At 39.4% G+C, this 19,935-nt stretch overlaps 1 protein-coding gene across 2 annotated transcripts; it reads right to left on the bottom strand.

Moving 5' to 3' along the window:
* Positions 1 to 1,217: 1,217 nt before the first annotated feature.
* Positions 1,218 to 7,474, bottom strand: tmed7 (transmembrane p24 trafficking protein 7). 2 transcript variants are annotated; one of them, NM_001303840.1, is given in 4 exon segments: positions 1,280 to 2,296; positions 5,162 to 5,407; positions 6,894 to 7,115; positions 7,452 to 7,474. In NM_001303840.1, coding segments are annotated over 3 exon segments (651 nt in total). In that variant the 5' UTR covers positions 7,062 to 7,115; positions 7,452 to 7,474; the 3' UTR covers positions 1,280 to 2,059.
* Positions 7,475 to 19,935: the final 12,461 nt, after the last annotated feature.

Below are 19,935 nucleotides of genomic sequence, written 5' to 3'. Positions count from 1 at the left end.
GAACAATTTCTTATTTGTAGATCAGTCTGTCTGGCATAACATTTCAGAACTAAAACCTTTTGTTTAGTGGAATGAATTCACCCTAGTTGTATATGTCCATAGATAATCAAACAATAGATAAACTGAGTCCCTATACATCAGAATGGAACGATTTGGCAGGCATGTTACCTGGGACCTGTTCTAAACCAGCTAATGGGTTTAGTAGAAGTGGCATTTTTTTTAATAACGGTTATAATTCCTTAAAGGCGCAATGTGTAAGATTTTTACTGTACAACTAGCATAATAATAATAATATTAATAAAAATGACCAGTAGACCATTAACTGCAGTTAATGTTTCAAATAATAATTTTCTACTAAATGAATCCCGGTGATTGACATATTCCCCATTTAAACATTCATAGGTTTCAATAATTTATTAATTCAAGAGTACAAAATGGTTATGGTACCAAGATACCGAATAAGACATTAGATACAGTGCAAATGTATATTTATTTGTCCTATGATCACAATAAACAGCAGTTTTACATGATAATATATGTATGTATTGCTTATACATACAAATATCAAAATTTCATCTAATTATAGAAAACAGTCAGTACTCTAAACCGACCTAGAAAACTAACTGAATTTGGTACTCTAACAGTAATTGGGAGGGCAGAAGTAGGACTATTTAGGATACTTTGGACAGAAATTACCCAACATCGCCATCTGCTGATTGTGTACCATAATAATGTTATTTGACGAAAACATTTCTAATACACTTGAATGCATAATGCGTAGCTAAACAACGGTTAGCTTTCTTGTTTATTGATGGAAAATAAAACATAAAATCAAGGATGTTACCATACTTTCATACACTATAATTGATGCGTGAACAATGTTCCCCATCTCCTTCGTATCCTTGGGCTTTTCGTGGAGCAAATTGCTGCTGCACAAAATACCATCATGATTATTGTAAATTGGCTTGACTTTTCCGAAACGGTCCCAGGTAAAACGCCGGACATAATATTAGGGCATCAGATGGAAGTCCCACCTATGCTTTATATTTATGCAATAACTCACAAGCTGCGTCCTTGGAGGACAACCAGTAGTACCTGTTAATTATCACACTTGAGCCATGTGTTGATATGATATGCAAGGTATCAACAGTTGATGACACTGACTAAATATTTCAGCTACCTATTATGCAGCAAAAAAACGTACACCTACGTGTAAATAATATATCTCAACAGCTGTCAATCATTTATTTACTTTTTCAGTCCAAACAAATAGGTTTAACAGACAATGTTTATTCAGCTAGGCAAGAAAACAATTCCTTTGAGTGCCAAAACGCTGACGACGGTGCAGAAATAGTAAAACAGGACGCAAAACCAAAATAGAAAAACCACACCAACGAAATGCCTAACATAAAAAATTAAATAATGTAGATACACCATCTTCATTATTCTGTTTTTTTTTTAACCTGTTCTTATCAAGAACAAAAAAACTGTTACAATAAGACGATTGAAATCCTGAAAATGCACCAAGTCACTGCCAGTTTACCTAATTCAACCTATTTTTATTTTTTTTTACCAAAAGCCGAGTAGAATCTCACAAAACAACTATGCCTACCAATTATCTACATCAGTTATTTGGATCTGTTTATTCTCAGAGTGGATTTAAAAACCAAGACTGAATGTAGTCATTTCTGAGGAAGTGAGAACAGTGTGCAAATTAAATTCTGCAACAACAATTGAATGTATCAACTAAGTCTCAAATTACAACTGCAAGACAGGCTACTAGCAGATTCATACATTCAGTTAAACAACAAAAAAATAACAATGACAATATGCACCGACATAATAAATACATTGTTACATTGCCAACATTTGTTAGGCTTATTTTAGGTAATCCACCGGGTTCGTTAAAAATAACTTCAAAACCTGAACCTTAAAAATCGTAATTCTTTGAATGGCATCTAAAAAAGAAAAGGAAGAAAAAAAAAATCTGCCATGAACTGTGGTTGTTGGCGCTAGATCAAGTCCCCCGTGGAGGTGACCGAGATGAGACGGGGAAACGTTAGGACCCAACGCGCGTGGTAGTGGTCTTTCTGTCAGAAAAGAAGCTCCTCAGTAAGACCACCTGGCTGACGCTGACCACCAGCAAAATGAAGGCCTCCCCGATGGACCAGAAAGCCACTCTCGTGTTGAGATCCTCGGCACGGCTGCGCCCCTGAGCCTCCCGAAGACGGAAATGTGTTTGATAGTCAATGACCGACTTCAGGGCCTCATGAATGGACACGCAGGCAGACTCCATCTGAAAAACAAAAAGGTAACCTTAAACAAAAAGGTATTTGACGCAGGACTGAACGGACTTTGTTTCAGTCACGCGGATGGAAAAAGATCTGGGTCCGGGATGTGTGCTTTGTTGTGCAGGGAAGTGTTGGTTTACTCAAAACAGTGCACGGTCGGCATTTAGCACTTATTTTGAAAGCTTACAGTATTGAGTGAATACATTTCTATACATGTTTCCATTCTGGTCCGCTGTGGGAATCAGACCCACAACACTGGGTCTATCAACTGACACAGGACCTGTAGGATTCAGTGGCATTATACAGTATAACATTATTATATTTATAAAAAGAAAAAAAAGTTTAACAAATCAGGTTTAAACACAAGCACTGCAAATATATTTTTATGCACACAATTCTTCCCATGACTCTTTAGCAAATGTGGCCAACTGAAACCTAATTGCATTTCATAATGCTGTAGTGAACGGACAGATACATAAATAAACTGATTAAATATTGCACAGAAGATCACCTCTCAAAAGCAGAGTTAAAGAAATTTACAGAAGTAAATAGCAAAAATAATAATAACAGAAATAATTGCATGGATGCACAATACTAATCTTATCCACTGATTTGGTCCATTGTGTGTGGCAACACAATATCGTTGAGCCAACCTTTAACCATTTCAACAACAGACTAACAGTTCAGACCAATTATACAGACACTCACGCACTTTCTGAAAATAAATCTCTCAAAACAAAAGTTAAAATATATTTTTTGTGGTTGAATGAAATCAAACTCATTGGATTTTCCACATTAGCCAAGCTGTGGTGGCGTGGAATTGCTCCCGGCTCTATGCACACATTCCGTACCATAACGGAGACCAGGGTTGAATACCTTTCTCTATCCGTTCCTTCGGTCTCCACTTCCTGTGTCTCTGTCCGATTCTTACTGTCAATGAAAGCCTTACAATACAAAAATGAAGAGAGACAGCGACTGTCCACACTCCTTTAAAATCATAAACAGTTAAAATAAAGACATAGCATAGATACCATTGTAGGAGTTAGTATGTTTTTACGGTGTTGGTCCAAGACAACTGCAAACCATCTATATGCTTGCTCCCCTTTTCTAATGGATGATTGGCTCGCTTGTCGGCAGCAAACTGCTCTAATTCTTAATTTCATTCACATGGTGCTTCTCTCTACAAAACTGCTGTTTTTTTTAGTAACTGCCATAAGTGATTGATGCGGTCCCTGCCTTCTCCCTGCTGGCCAGTCCAGTGTTTCTTCACAACCATTTCAGGAGGCTTCTTGATGTGTGTCGGACGGTGGGGAAAGACAGTCTTTACAGAAACAGCAGGGCACCAGACCTGAAACCAAAAACCCCAGCAGCACGTGTGGACTGGACACGGCCACAAGGCTGCGTAAAACAAACCTAATGGGCTCTCGCCTACACAAACACACACTGTGTACAAGTTTATGTAAATGCAATATTGGTATTCATACTCTGTTTGGTTATTATTTCTACATCTTAGGAACCTGCTAATTATTTTGTTGTGAGGTTTGTCTTTTGTATCCAGGGCATATGATTATTAAATGTGTACTATTGATAAGCTTAATTAGCCCATCTTGTGTCATCTTTAGTATTGGGGTCTTCCTATGCTTACCAACAATGAAATAAAGCAGTTACAGAAAATAACCCCTTCCCTACAATTAACCACAGTGTAACCCCTTCCACACAATTAACCACAGTGTAACCCCTTCCCTACAATTAACCACAGTGTAACCCCTTCCCTACAATTAACCACAGTGTAACCCCTTCCCTACAATTAACCACAGTGTAACCCCTTCCCTACAATTAACCACAGTGTAACCCCTTCCCTACAATTAACCACAGTGTAACCCCTTCCCTACAATTAACCACAGTGTAACCCCTTCCACATAATTAACCACAGTGTAACCCCTTCCACACAATTAACCACGGTGTAAGACTTCCTGGGTAGTTTACACATCTGAGTAGCTGCCATGCCATTTGTTTTAACTGTCCCTGGCCTGGCTCGAGTTGGCATTTAGTGGGGGTGACCATAGTCTATGAGAATGAGTTGGTTATATTCACATTTTAGCAAATAAAAATACTGGGAGGGTACTGGGAGGAGTGAAGCGATACTGCCTCTGAATGGAGCGGTATTTCTGATGTGTACTTACAGTATAGCCTCAGCCAGGCACTTCTTAAAACAAGCTTTAGGCAGCCTATAGCACTTCACCGCCATGTTCTGTCAATTAGCTAACAGCTTTAGGCAGCCTATAGCACTTCACCGCCATGTTCTGTGAATTAGCTAACAGCTTTAGGCAGCCTATAGCACTTCACCGCCATGTTCTGTCAATTAGCTAACAGCTTTAGGCAGCCTATAGCACTACCCCGCCATGTTCTGTCAATTAGCTAACTAGAAAAAATACAAAGGAGTGAACTACAACCCCCAGTTCAGGACAGAACTCAGACAGCTTTTGAACTACGTTTGGAGGGAACACTCATGTTTTATTAAACCCCAGCTCTGACGTGACACACAGCTCTGGAAAAAATTAAGAGACCACTGCACCTTTGTTGAAAAGGAAGTTTTTGAGTGAGGAACAGAAGCGTTCAATTTGCAGTGGTCTCTTAATTTTAACCCTTCTGTTCCTCACTCAAAATCTTCCTTTTCAACTTTTGTGCAGTGGTCTCTTAAGTTCTTCCGGAACTGTATGTGGTAACTAGCTCAATGTTGTCTACCAGAAGTCTTCACCGCCAGTTGTACTACCTAAAATAGTCCATCACATATTTATTTTCATTAAAACCTTTTCAAAACTGGTCTACAAAAAGTGCATTGGTGCCCATATTATAGTCTGGAACGGTACCTGGGTTAAAGCAGTGACCCTGTTCTCATTGGGGAACAGAGGGGGATCCTCTCCTACTTGGAAATCGAAGTAGACAGTTTTGTGCGTGAAGGTGGAGAACTCGTTGCTGAAGCAGAACTTGTATGTTCCATTTTTGGCCGCAGTGAATGTGAAGCTGTCGTACTGCTTCTTCATTTCTTTATAAAGAACGGTGCCATCTGCATCCTCCAGACGACAGTCAACATCGTAATGTCCACCAGTGACAACCTGTGGAGAAAATGTCATTTCAAATATTGCATCTATTTAAATACACATTAAACACACTACTTTAGAGTCTACTGTAGCATACCTAAAGGGATCGTTTGTCCAAAATTAATTAATTTTTCAGAGATTTCACTCATCAAGAGATGTTCCAGAAGGCCCATAGAGTAATCTTTTCAAACAATCCATTATTCAGCAGTGTCTCAGTTTGTAGTTAGCGTTATTAGCATCATCCAAACTCATTAATGGAAGTTGTAGCGCTATTGCAAAGCTGCTTTGCAAGCGGAAAAATACTCCAAAACACATTCAGTAGTCGGTCGCTGTAGCATCAATTTTTTTAAAACTGTACACAGCCAGCGGAATTGGCTGAATTCAACCTGGCACTAGCAAACTATTTCCTCTAGCCACCATACACAGCTTCTGTTCTTCGGCAGTGATGTCATTGAGGTAAGCGTGAACTTTAACCTGAAAAAGCTATGTGAAGATTGGTTGCTTTGCCTAGCTATTAAAATTGCTGCTAGTTTAGACTATAATATTGCTATATTTCTGCTGTATATATTTCTTAATTCTTACTATGATGATCTGTGCCGTGTCACAAGAATTTCATTGTGCCGGATGACGCTGTGTTATTCAGTGCATTTGATAAATAAACATTTGTATTTCCTTTGTTTGTATCGATGTCAACTTCCGCTCGCTCGTTTGCATGCTCGTGGGTCTTGAGTAAATTCAATTCCACCTGCTCTGCAACTGGGACAATCCCTCTGCCTCTCCAGTGTCGTATTGTGGGAGAATCAATGGAGCAACTTCGCCAACGAGACAAGAAACATTTGAACACAGAGGATCTTCAAAGGATCACTTAGAAGAGGACTAAAGGTTAATTAAATTTCATCAAGTTACCCAGTTCGACACGGGGAGACAAGACAGATTGTAAGTAATACTTCTGATCGCTACGTTATTATACACATTGCCTCCGGATATTCTGGGCAAGGTTTGGGGATTAACGTGTTCACAGTAGCTGAGGTGACTGTTCTAGGTGAATATCAAAGACAAAATAGGTAACTTGCTTTCTAGCTAGCGAATACTAACTTCCATTTACTGTGTATGCACTTACTCTTTCTGAACGGACACACAGATTGATAGAACTGTGAACCAAACGGACCGGTAAACACAAATGAGAATTATATTGCAAAACTTTTAACTTTATTTTCAAGGAATACAACCTTGTCATGTTTATTGAGGTAAACACCACCACTTGTCTTATTTTGGAGTGTTTTAGAGTAGTTTTGCAATTGGGATACATACGTTTTCCATTCATGAATTTATATGGTTCTAATAACAGTAATTACTGTCCACTATTAGAATAATGAATTGTTTTAAAAAATGACTATGTGCCTGAAGGACCAACTGGGAGTAAGGGGACTGTCACCGAAATATGATTTTTGGACGAACAACTCTTAACCCTGGCATTATGTGAGGGCAAGAATGAACTTACCTGGAACTCAAGTGTACACTTAGTGCCAATGGTTATATCTTCATAGAAACACTGTTTTGCATTATCCGGGAGCTCAAATGTAAGCTCAGAGCCGAATGCCCATCCACAGAGAAGGTGGGCCCAAAGCACCTGCACCAATACCCTGACAGTACGGTGATAGCTGCACATCTTGGCTGGTGGTAGGACAGAGCCGAGACTGACAATTTGTTATTAATCTTTGACCTGAAAACCCAGAAAATTTTAACAAAACTTCAGGTAGTTACATAATCAAAGAAAAACGAATACATTGACAGAAAAAACGAACAACACAAATATAATGCAAACCCGGAATTCAAAACTTAGCTAGCTAGCTATCTATGCTAAATTAGCTAGCTAGCTTGACAAGGCCGATTAACTAGAAATCGAGTTGTTTTAGAAATTGAGCATGCGATATTAACTACGCTCACATTAGAAATAACAATATTTTTCCTGTGCATTATAACAACATTTTAAGTAATGGTTTAATTGCATAATAGTTAAGTAGAATATTATAAATCAGCCTACACTAGACCAACTCACCTCAAATCCCTCACCCCGGAAGTAAGGATCTACAAACAGACGTAGCATCAACGTATCACCCCATTGGCAGAAATGAGAGTGACCGCCTCCGTTCCACGACCATTGGTCGAAATTCCTAAAGTTTGAGCCCTCACCGGCACTCACAGACAATTTCTTCAAAGGAGGAGTTCTCTTAAACCTAACCCGGGGTAAACCGGTTTCTGTCCCGTCGCGTCACTGGGCAAAATTGGGGAGGATTATACCTCTCTTCTTTTCATACACATAACAGCTACATTTTAATGCATTGTCACCAACGACTCAACTGTAATCGAACAAACATGTTTTTCCATCTTGTTGGCTCGGGGATTAGACCTAGCAACCTTTTGGGTTACTGGTTAATGTTAACGGTTACCACTAGCCTACCACGCCGTTCATCTGTGCCGCTTGGTTCTTCTGTCAAAAAAGCAGGAAGGTGCAACTTTTAGAAATGTACATCTCCGTTCCATAAAATATGTTTCAATGGTCAAAGTAGTTTTGAATGGTAAGGCAGTTTAACCCGTCTGCTTGTGCACTTCAAAAACAACATGGGAAATGGTCAATCAAAAATGAATTGTTATAGGCTACTACATTCTTATAACCAATTATAATTTAGCTGGCTTTATAAGTTTTCTAACAAATGCTCTAGTGAACTAGTTCGCTTAACATGAATTATCAGAGTAGTTACATTATCTATAAACTTCATAAAGTATTCCGAAGAGCACATAAATCCGGCCCACTCCGCCTGGAAACTAGGAACCTCCGACGATTACGAAAGCGCATGAACGTGGCAGAAACCAGCCTATTCGAATGAACTCCTACAGAATAAGGCGTAGGTAGTGACAACACAGGGGTCACAGTGCTTTCACTGCCTACGCCCTTCTTCTACCTTAGACAAATATGTAACGCAGATACTTAAAACATACAACACTTTCTAATTTCAATCACTTGGTGAAAGAGATGTGCACTAACTGCTATAACCACTAGGTGATGCCATTGTTATATGAAAGTCCCCACTCCTGTTTAAGAAAGCCCATCCAACAGGGGGTGCATCTCGACATCTCGTTGAATGAGTTGGATTTAGTTGGGGGGGTAGGTTGCCACGTTTGCATTGTCTATCAGTAATGCCTATAGTGCCTATATCAACATTAGTTTTGTTATATTTAGTATGAATTTAAATGTTCAAACATTGTGTCAATATATAAATTCCTATGTATTTATATATATATTTATACAAGGTATTATATATATATTACTAAATATATTCCACAGTATATGCGTAACTGCTTTAACTCAGTGACATTTGCAGGTTTTTAATCATGAACCCGCTCATTTCTGGTCCTGCCACAAGCATCTTACACAGACAGGTTCAGGTATGGCTACAGCCTAGGGCATTACAGAACTTAAATGTATTCATTCAGATGTCAAACTGCAATTGCAATGTTTAGTTTTTACCATGCACAACAGGACCCATCTTGTTCCAAAATTCAGGCAACTGTCAGGACAAATGAATCAAAAGTTGTCAAAATATGTGTCCTGTTCTGTTTGGCGAAAACAAAACACTGCATTTCACAATCTCCATGTTATATTATTTTATTGATTATGGAACAAATCCTGGCAATTATTATGCTTGATGGTGCAATCTACAACATAATCCAAGATGGATTTTCTGCTCTAATGTAATCACTCACTCAGTATGACTCAATTCAGCTCAAAATAGAACCTCATGGAAAAAACCATGTGGCTAGTTTGCTACAGGTTCTCTAATTTTACAATAACCTGGAATCACTCATCAATAGGTCTCCTAATCAGAATACATACACTATTTGCTTTATTCTTTGTAAGACTCTGGAGGAGCTCTTTTACTGCCCTCCTCAATTGCGAAAACATCTTCCATATTGCCCTCTTCAGTTGTAAAAAAAAACATCTTCCATATTGCCCTTTTCAGTTGCGAAAACATCTTCCATATTGCCCACTTCATTTGCAATAACAACTTTAATTGCGCTCTCTTTAGTTTCAAAAACATAGTCAACACTGCCCTCTTCAGTTTCCCACTGCCCTCTTCAGTTGCAAAAATGTCTGCAATACTGAACCTCAAGTGCTTGCAAGGAACTGCATGCTATTCTCCTTTCCGTTTGAGCATTCAACAAGGTGAGGCCCATTTTGGGGCATTAAGCAACTCGGCAACAATCTGCTCTGTTTGCATTAACTCTGTAGCCGTCTACAAGGAGCCAACATTTACAAAGAAATAACTGCACTGTTTTGCTGGATGGTGGCAATAGATATTGTTTATTGACCATTTATTGGAGAACCTATGTACAGCAATGTTTGTGCAATGTCATAGCATTAGGTTCTGCTCCTCTGGGTTAACTCACTGTCATCACATGATTGTGTCTTCGATACCACCAACAATAACATCTCTGTAATATTGTTAATAGCAATCCCCATAGGCAATGTAAACAGAAACAAACAGGTGGAAGCAGGGGTGGTGGGTTGATTTGCACCCGCATGCTAATACAACCATCATTATATCAGACTGAATGGGGTAACCTGACTATTAAATTGACAGGTATAACATTTGGTACTGTGATACGAGGGATTTGAGGTCAGCTGATGTGTTGCTGCCCAAATACCACTTGGGTGTCCTGGTTGAACTGGCTACGCTAATCTATGCAAAGTCATGCCCCTCCTACCATTTGACCTAAAGTATTGAAATTTGGTACACAACGTGTACTAAGATTCTGTGCTCTCTGGATAAGGTTTTCTCTCTGCATTTATTTTTTATCCTGACTAGTCTCTCAGTCCCTGCCAATGAGAATCATCCCCATAGCATGATGTTCCCACCACAATGCTTCACCGTAGTGCTGGTATTTGACAGGTTTTGAGCAGAACCTAGTTTTTGGCAGATGTAGCATGACAGACAGAATCTTTTAGTTCATGTTGTCAGAGTTGTTAAGTTGGCAAGTCTTGTGCCTTTTGCGCAGAAGTGACTTCTGTCTAGCCACTCAGCCACTAAGGTCTGGTTGATGGAGGGCTGCAAAGATGGTTGTCCTTCTGGCAGGTGTCATAAGGACTACAAAAGGACTGTTAGGTCCAGATAGATCTAAGCTCAATTGAGTGTTATGGCAATGGGTCTGAATACTTATGTACCAAACAGGTATTTCCAAACAGGTATTTCCCACCATTGCGCATCATTTGTGGGGAATGACATGGGGTTCTAGGCTGGTTATCTAAAAAGGGTTCATAAAATACATTTGATTGTTTGGCATTCTCTGTTACCATGTTTTAGAAGTGCTACTTTTGTGGAAAAATATGAGAGGGCCGTGGAAAGCAACATTGTTTCTGAATTTCTTCTGAGAAATGCTTTCTAGACAAAATATGTTGTTTTGAAGCTATTTGTTCACACAATTAACCATTTAACAAATCTTTTGTATGTTTGCTTATTTCCACATTTGGTTCACTACTATAGTAAACCCTGTCTCATAACAGGATGAATGCTATGCTGAAAAAACAGATCCAGTGCATCTGACTTTATCTTTCTTTCATCTGTTTACTGTGTCTTCCATTCAGTTAAGCAAGGTGACATGGAGCAAAGCCAGATTTATTTTAGTAAGTGGATTGCCAGACCTTGACCAAAGTGTTCTTTTCAAAAAGGCAGATGTTTTTGATTCTGCTTTATGCATAAGAAGCAATGGAAAACATGTTTCTGTAATGATCTGTTAAAATGCCAAATGTGGTTGCTCCCATTTTCTCACGTGTCTCTTTTCACTACACATGCTCCTTTCCAATGCGCAAGTTCCCATTTTAAGGGTGTATTGGGTCTATGATGCAAACAAGGGCAAAAATGTTTTATTATATTGTGAAGCCTTTCGCTTTCAGAATGAGGATCCTTTCAGTTTCAGTTTTAGTGGTTGGCATGAGACACTGTATTTGGTCATATTTAAATGTCCAGGCCATGACACATAAATCAGCACATGACAACCCCAAAGTAGCACACCCTTCCCTTCCCCCAGGACTGCAAACTGGGGTGGGCTACCATAAAGTGGCCTCTCAAATTCTCTGACCTGTGTGATCTGGCCCTGATTGGTTGCTATGCACAGTGTAAGGGAACAGGAGACACCAAGGCTCTTCTGGCTGTGCAGGCCACTCTCCCAGCTTGGTTTTCCACTAGGTAATACAGCCACAAAATCTGAATGGGCTTTATTGTAAACACTAATTAAAGGCCCGGCACAATAAAAAAAGAAACGTGGTTAAACGAGATTCTATTCGGAACTTCGCAGTTCTGGCTATGCCCTAGAAGTGATAATGTTACCAAATAGCTCAGTTACATAGGGGCTAGCCGCTCCTTTTCCCCTGGCAGGCAAATTGAACTTACTTTGCCCTACGGTAGAGTTTTATTGATAGCGACCTAAAAACCCCAAAGAAAGAAAACTCTGATGGCATTTACACCCTGAATTCTGATCTTTCGTCGCCCAATGACTGGTAAATTATAGATATGAATACATTTGTGTAAATACTGCTCCTTGAAATAATATTATCAGCAAAAAAAAAAACAAGATCATGAATCAATAGCCCAGCCCCAACGGGGAGAATATTATAAACTAGTTAAAGTCTTTTTTGGTTTTTTACCGGATCGGGTAAGCGGAGCCGGCAAATAAGTAGTGATTAGCTCTTACGGAGTGAGTGGCTAACTACCCTTTGTTAAATAGCATAGTGGTTCGAGAAGTGATCTTGTGAACTATAGGTTCTGTGTTCGTATCTCCTCGCAGGCGAAGCGAAGTACGCATTGTGAATTATTCCATACTGGCGAAAACTTCGGGGGCTGAAACTGCATACGGTTATATTGCATGGAATAGTTAATCTTCAGTCTCGCTAGCAATTGCTCAATACCTACGATTATTCCTAGGATGTTAGTTAATATAAGCTGTTAAAACGACCAGTGGCAAAAGCAATACAGTTCATAGACGCTATTTGCGGTGGAGGTAAACTTAATAAGAAACGTTAGTCAGTTTAACACAATCCTCAAAGGAGTCTAGCGACTGCTGAAACGTGTCATGCCGTGGCGTAGTGTTTAAAGATGGTGCCCTTCATGTGCAAGACCTAAGTTTGAATCTATTGAGAGCAACGACATTTATTTATTATTTCTGGTAGATTTCACAATTCACTCGTCTTTTCACTTGATGAAAAAGTTAGTTATCGCCGCCTTTATTGATAGTTATTGTATACATGTATGTTGTTTTGCCATGAATAGCTTTGGCAAACTCTCTAGCAATTGCTCAATTCTTATGACCATTCCAGTAAGTTAGTAGATACCGGTAAAGCTTATACCTGGCTAATGTGCTGTTAAAACGGCCAGTGGCAAACGCAATACATAGCAGCTATTTGTGAGGGAGGTAAAATTAATAAGAAACGTTAGTCAGTTTAACTATATCAGTGCCATTCACGAATGGCCATATAACTGTTAAAAGGACCAGTGGCAAAAGAGGAATTGTTCAGGATAGAGACAAGAGGCTATTTTCTATTGCAGGATGGCTAAACTAGGCTTGCCCGGTTTCTTGTTTCTGATTATTTTCCAATTTGCCCATTTATGAAAATAGTGAATAGAGAGGATGCATGGCCCGTGACCTTGGCCTAGAAGTGTAGTTGGGATACTTTGGAAGCCTTTTCAAATTTCATCTTATCATAGCATTACACAGATTATAAATAATCCATGTTCATTTAGTAGTCTAGCCTATGATCCCTGTGGGCCTAAAGATTTGTAAAATAACATCCATTATGTGTTATCTTGTGGTGATGCGTAAACCAACACCAGTCATAATGTTTGTATTAGAAGGTATCTGGTTGGCTACCTGGTTGGGCATGTTTGTCCACAAACATTATTTCATTACCCCAATTTTGCATTGTGAACATGTAATATCATAAATGGAAATGTATATTTTTTACTATTTAACATTAGAGCCCCTTATTTCAGTGCCTTAGCAGTAGAGGACAGGATTGAAATGTCCAGGAACACTACAACTTGTAGCTTGAATTAATATAATATCATATTAACATCTCATGTATCTAAATAGGTACCCAGACCCTTTGCCATGACACTCCAAATTGACCTCAGATGCATCTGGTTACCGCCAGGCCTAACGACGCCACTGCATCCAGCCAATGCGAATCATGAATAACAGTGAATCAACTCCAAAAATAACCCACCCAATTGCTAGTAGACCCCGCACAGATCAGACCTGACAATTAAATATTACATTTGTTATTGTGGTAGGAGCAAACCCCAGCGTCAGCAGATACCAATTGGTTCTCATCTCTGAACTTGCTATGCATCAGAGGACATTTTCCTCTGATGCATCCGGTATGGTAAACAAAACTCAAGGCAGGAAATACTAGTGGTTTCTGACAGTATCTTAACAGCAACTCTTATTGGTGTCTCAAGTGAAGAACCACACAGGATGCGGCATTCTCTGACTTGGACAAGAAGTATTATCCTACGACCTAAAGATCTAGAGTCCCATAACTAAAAGCATGTTTAAAAAAAAAGGTTAAGACTGTATAAGAAGAAACAAAGGAGATATGATCAATTATTAAGCTGGAATGTCAAGTACTGCAATGTAATGCAGCATGGTGGTGGGAGCATCATGCTATTGGGATGCTTCTCATCGGGTGGGACTGAAAGACTGGTCAGTATTGTGGGAAGGATGAACAGACCAAAATACAGAGATATCGTTGAAGAAGACCTGATCATGAGCTCACAAAACCTCAGATCGGGCACATTTTATCTTTCAGCCCAACAATAACCCAAAGCACCAAACCAAGACAATGCTAGAGTGACTTTGTGACATGTCTGTGAACATGCTTGAGTGGCCCAGCCAAAATCCTGACTGCAAAGCCAGTAGACGTATACCCAAGAAGACTATGATCGCTGCCAAAGGTGCTTCAACTAAGTACAAAATAACGGGTCTGAATACTTAATGAGTCAACTTAATAAGTATTGGCATCCTTCATGTAATTGAGTAAAATTTAATGCATAAAATGAACAATAAAATAAATTATAGTTTGTAATTGTTTCTTGAAAGATATTTGCATATTTTGAACTTGATGCCAGCAAACACGTTTAAAAAAAGTTGGGACAAAGGCAACAAAAGATTGGAAATGTTTTGTAATGTTAAAAAACTAAACCTGTTGGAACATATCACAACGAATTAGGTTAATTTGCAACAGGTCAGCAACAAAATTGGGTATAAAAAGAGTATCCCAGAGAGAATGAGTCTTTCAGAAGTAAAGATCGGGAAGGTTTCACCACTCTGTAAAAGACTGCACAGGCAAATAGTGCAAATAATTTAAGAATAACATTTCTCAACATAAAATTGCTAAGATATTAATCTACGATGAATAATAGCATTAAAAGATTAAGAGAATCTGGAGAAATCTCTGTACGCAGGGGACAAGGTCAAAAACCAATACTGGTTGGCTGTGATCTTCGTGCCCTCAGGCAGCACTGCATTAAAAACAGACACAATTCTGTAGTGGAAATCACCCAAAACTACTGTCTATGAACACTGCATGTCGCTGCATCTATAAATTTAAGTTCAAAATCTACCATGCAAAGAAGAAACCATAGACAAACAAGATCCACAACTGCCGCTGTCTTCTCTGGGTCCTAGCTCATTAAGATGGACTGAGGTGAAGTGGAAAACTGTCCATGAGTCTGATTAATCAAAATATGAAATTACTTTTGGGAATCATGGACGTCGTGTCCTCCAGGCTAAAGAGGGCCCATCTGGCTTCTTATCAGCGCACAGTTCAAAAGCCAGCATCTGTGATGGTTTGGGGGTGCATTAGTGGACATGGCATGGGTGACTTGCACATCTATGAAGGCACCATTAATCCTGAACAGTATCTGCAGGTTTTGGGGCAACATATGCTGCCATCCAGACAATATTTTTTCAAGTAAGGCCTTGCTTATTTCAGCAAGACAATGCCAAACCACATTCTGCAAGTATAACAACAGCATGGCTCCATAGTAAAAGGGTGCTAAACTGGCCTGCCTGCAGTCCAGACCTGTTACCCACTGAAAACATTGGGACCAATATGAAATGAAAAATACAACAAAGATGACCCTGAACTGTTGAGCAGCTGAAATCCTGTATGAAGCAAGAATGGTAATACTCACTTTCAAAACTACATTAACTGGTCACTTCAGTTTCCAAACACATACAGAGTAGTGTTAAAAGAAGAGGTGATGCAACACAGTGGTAAACATGCCCATGCCAACTTTTTTGAAACATGTTGCTGGCATCGAAGTAAAAATGGGCATGTATTTTTCTAAATACAATAACATTTCTCAGTTTCAACATTTAATATGTTGTCTTTGTATTAGTTTCTATTGAATATAGGGTTTAAATGATTTGCACATCATTGCATTCTGTTTTTATGTACATTTTACGCAGCGTCCCAAATTATTTGGAAACGGGGTTGTGCTAATAACAATATCAACACCACAATATAATTCAAAGCAATCTCCATAAGCCAATGATACCCCTATGAAAACGAAACACAGAACCAAACAGGTGGATGCAGGGGTGGTGGGTGGTTTCGCAACCGCATGCTAGTAGACCTCCAAGATCGCCAACCCTTGGAAGACAAACAAATTCTCCCGTACCCAACAAGAACAGTACATCCAGCCAGAGGCGTTGCTAGGATCAAAATACATTTGGGCCTTAGCCCACCCGCCCTCCCACCCGAGACAGAAAGTACAGGGTTTTGAATGTACATGCGGAAAACTTCAAAGTACACGCTAGCAGCCTACACGTCAACAATGTCATAATGCAAGATCGGAATTAAAAGATGAATAGATCAGGGGCTATTTCTTTGTTATTATTTTCTTTGGTCAGTGGAGTGGATAAGAGCACTGAGCCTCTTCCTGTGGAGTCTGACAAGGTTGGCGCGCCCCTAGGTTTTATTTGGACCACTCCTCCATGCAGTACATTTCTAAGTCTTAGTTTTGCATTTGTGGACTGCCCACTTTAATTCAGAACACAGGTTTTAACTGAGATGGCAACATTACAGATTTGTGGTCCATTTCAGTGTGGATCATGATGTACATTTAGGGTCACTGTTTTGCTGAAAGGTCCATCCATGGCCCAAGTCCCAATATCCGGGCTAGAATATCCCGGTACTGAATGGAATTTATTATGCCATCGAGCTCCACTATTAGGAATGCTGCACCAAAGTATCAATGATCCACCTGTGAGGTGTGTGGGTAGTATACATGTAAAAGGAGAGGCAAAAAGGAAAAAAGAAAACGTAAACGAAGAGAACAACGTTTCTATACTTCATCTCAAAAAATGGCAGTGCCACACGGTCACGAACGCTGACAGGACAATGATTACCCGTACGTTGCGAGTGATGAACAGGGAACTTAAATAGCCACATGAAAACAGACGGGGTGCCGGTGGGGTGCGCTTCTGCCATCATCTCCGACTGGGAGTTAGTACGCCGGCGAGGTGGAATTCGTCCTTGCATTCACGCTCCTTCTGTCTCCAAACACACCTTCGGTCTGTCTAATTTGACCACAATGCACGCGCAGTTCCAGTAAAGCATAGCACATATTATAGGTGGGGTTTAGCAAGAGCTTCCATCGTGAAAGGACGGCTTCCTGTCAAAATGCTTTAAGCAACAGAGTGAGAAACCAAATCGTTTAATTTATGGTTAACAGAACAATTCTGGTCTTCAGAATGTAGGTTTATGGTAAACAAACCCGAGGCAGGAAATACTGGTTGGTTTATGACAGAGTATCTTAACAGCAACTCTTATTGGTGTCTCAAGTGAAGAACCACGCAGGATGCTGCTTCTCTGACTTAGACAAGAAGTTTCATCCTACGACCTAAAGATCTAGAGTCCCATAACTAAAAGCAAGTAAAAATTAGATATGATTTGTGCAGAAGCTTGTGTGCGAAGGGGCTGACGTTTGGATGTGATCTGTGTTGTGTTTTGTTGAGAGGTCCATCCTGCAACAGTCAGTGAACTATAAAGTAACTCTTGTTTGACCTTTTCTCCAAGTCTGATCTTCTCATTGAGGAGTTACTGGTTTTCTGACGCAACTTAGCATCCCACAGCCATTCCCACACTGTTTCTCTGACCCCCCAGGTGCGGACATTGTTCTTTGACATAGGCAAATTTGCAAATTTCTTTTCGCTCTACTTGCATAGGACTAGAGTAATGCAAGCATGTCAGGTTTGACTACAAGGGAAATGGTTTCCCTAATGCGCTATGCAACTGGTATTCTGGAAGCTTAAAGCTATGCTCAACCGTCACCCTACGGAAATGTTTGAAACCAAATAGAGATACCTCAAATCTGCTTAGCAAAATCGGAAGGTGGTTTCAGATTTAACTGAAAGGTGGTTTCAGAATGTGATTTTGACTTAAGGAAAGCCGAAAAGTATAACAGAATGACTCTCTACAAAACAACAGATTGTTCTGAATACTCTGTATTACAGAGAAACCATATTGAACAATTCCATGAATTACATCAGTAGTGTTCCACCGAAACACTTATATTGTCAATACTGTTCCAGAGTCCTCAACTTACTGACACCGAGTACTGACTCAATTCTGGCACCTTTATTTTTGTTGACATGTAATGATTGCCGCAATTCAACCTAACTGACTTGTATTCCATACAACATTTCATAAACAACATTATGAATATTTAAGTTTTTAAATAAAACTTACACAATTTTAACAACAACAAATATATTAAAATAGCTTAAGTGTCCATAATATCACCCCTTGAAACTCTTGCTTCGCAAACTGCAGACCCGCTGGTTGTTTGTTCACAAGTGTAACGGCTGGTGCCTTGCCGTCCGTTACATTTCAATGTTCAGTGTATTTTAGTTCTAGTTAGTGTGTTTCTACATTTTGTTTGATTCCGCTTGGATGATTGATTTCCCGTGTGTCTAATGATTTCCCCGATCATGTTCCTATTTAGTTTATCCTGTTTCCTGTTTCTTGTTGATCATTGTTTTATGTGACATTGTTGCTTGATCCTGTTGTTACTTTCAGATTCTGTCTCTTTTGCAGAATAATAATGGACCCAAGTCAGAGAGAAGTGCCCTTTGTTGTTAATTCACAAATATAGTTTATTTCCTATATGTTCAGCCCTTCTTTCGAACTCTCTCTGTCTTGTTCTTTTTACATTTCTTTATGCCTAGAACAGCATAGTTATACTAGACCAAACATTTAGCACTTCCCTTCCACTAACTGGCTGTCTTCCAAACACATAAGTATATCTATATCCTAACCTTGTATGTTCTGGTATATGGTCCCATTCTGAGTTCTTGGTTCCACACACAGACACACCTATCAGACTGTAATGGACCCCTCCTGAAATAAATAGTAGCAAAGCAACATTCCTCTAGGTTGTGTTCTTTAACAAGAAAAACACATACTTTTTTGCATTACTGAGCCTGTTGTTACTGAGCCTGTTGTTATTGAGCCTGTTGTTACTGAGCCTGTTGTTATTTAGCCTGTTGTTATTGAGCCTGTTGTTATTGAGCCTGTTGTTACTGAGCCTGTTGTTATTGAGCCTGTTATTATTGAGCCTGTTGTTACTGAGCCTGTTATTATTGAGCCTGTTATTATTGAGCCTGTTATTATTGAGCCTGTTGTTATTGAGCCTATTGTTACTGAGCCTGTTGTTACTGAGCCTGTTGTTATTGAGCCTGTGTCCTGCCTCCTCCACAACATTAGAACAAGGCATAGCCCAAATGTTTCCGGTCTGCCCATGATCAACAATGCAAGTGTTCCTGGCACATTAGAACAGTAAGTTTTGTGTCATCAACTTGGTTCGTTACATCAACTTGCTACTACAGACACCCAATCCCATCTTATTTAGGAGTCCAGTATCGGATCGGTGCATCCCTGAACATCAGCTTCTTTGTAAAGACTTTCTGTTTTCCTTAATAAATTCAGGTAAAGCTTTGATTATTTTTTTCTTGGGAAGCAATTTAAATCTCACACCTTATTCTTCAATCACCAACAACAGCACTAGTTAAATGGGGAGCGCCATGTTAGTCACCAGGTAAACAACAAAGTCAGTAGGTATTTACGCCGTTCTGGACAGGAGGCCAAAACGCTGTTTTGAGCCTTACATACCTCTGATCCAGCAAAAGGTTTGTCATAGTATAGTGTGAATAAAAAGTAGTATTTCCATATTATGTACATGCTATTTACAACAGAGTTTCCAAAAAGTTGGGATGTTGCGTAAAATGTAGTTAAAAAGAGAATGCAATGTGCAAATAATGTGCAAAGAATGTGCAAATAATTTAAACCCTATATTTAATAGAAAATAGTACAAAGACAACATATCATATGCTAAAACTGAGACATTTTATTGTTTCTTGAAAAATATATGTCCACTTTGCCAGCAACACATATAAAAAAAAAAGGCAACAAAAGACTGGAA

This window comes from Esox lucius, chromosome 13, assembly GCF_011004845.1.
Source record: "Esox lucius isolate fEsoLuc1 chromosome 13, fEsoLuc1.pri, whole genome shotgun sequence".
In the NCBI taxonomy this organism is placed as follows: domain Eukaryota; kingdom Metazoa; phylum Chordata; class Actinopteri; order Esociformes; family Esocidae; genus Esox; species Esox lucius.
The sequence above is the reverse complement of the archived record's forward strand: the minus strand, read 5'-3'. Positions and strand labels throughout refer to the sequence as shown.

Bases quoted from the DNA above. Each gene is read 5' to 3' on its own strand.
- tmed7 (XM_034296187.1), bottom strand. From the start codon at position 7,061: ATGTGCAGCTATCACCGTACTGTCAGGGTATTGGTGCAGGTGCTTTGG. The intron at 5,408-6,893 runs GTAAGTTCATTC...TTTTCTCCACAG, and splicing joins AGTGTACACTTGAGTTCCAG to GTTGTCACTGGTGGACATTA. The intron at 2,297-5,161 runs GTACCGTTCCAG...TTTGTTTTTCAG, and splicing joins GGGTCACTGCTTTAACCCAG to ATGGAGTCTGCCTGCGTGTC.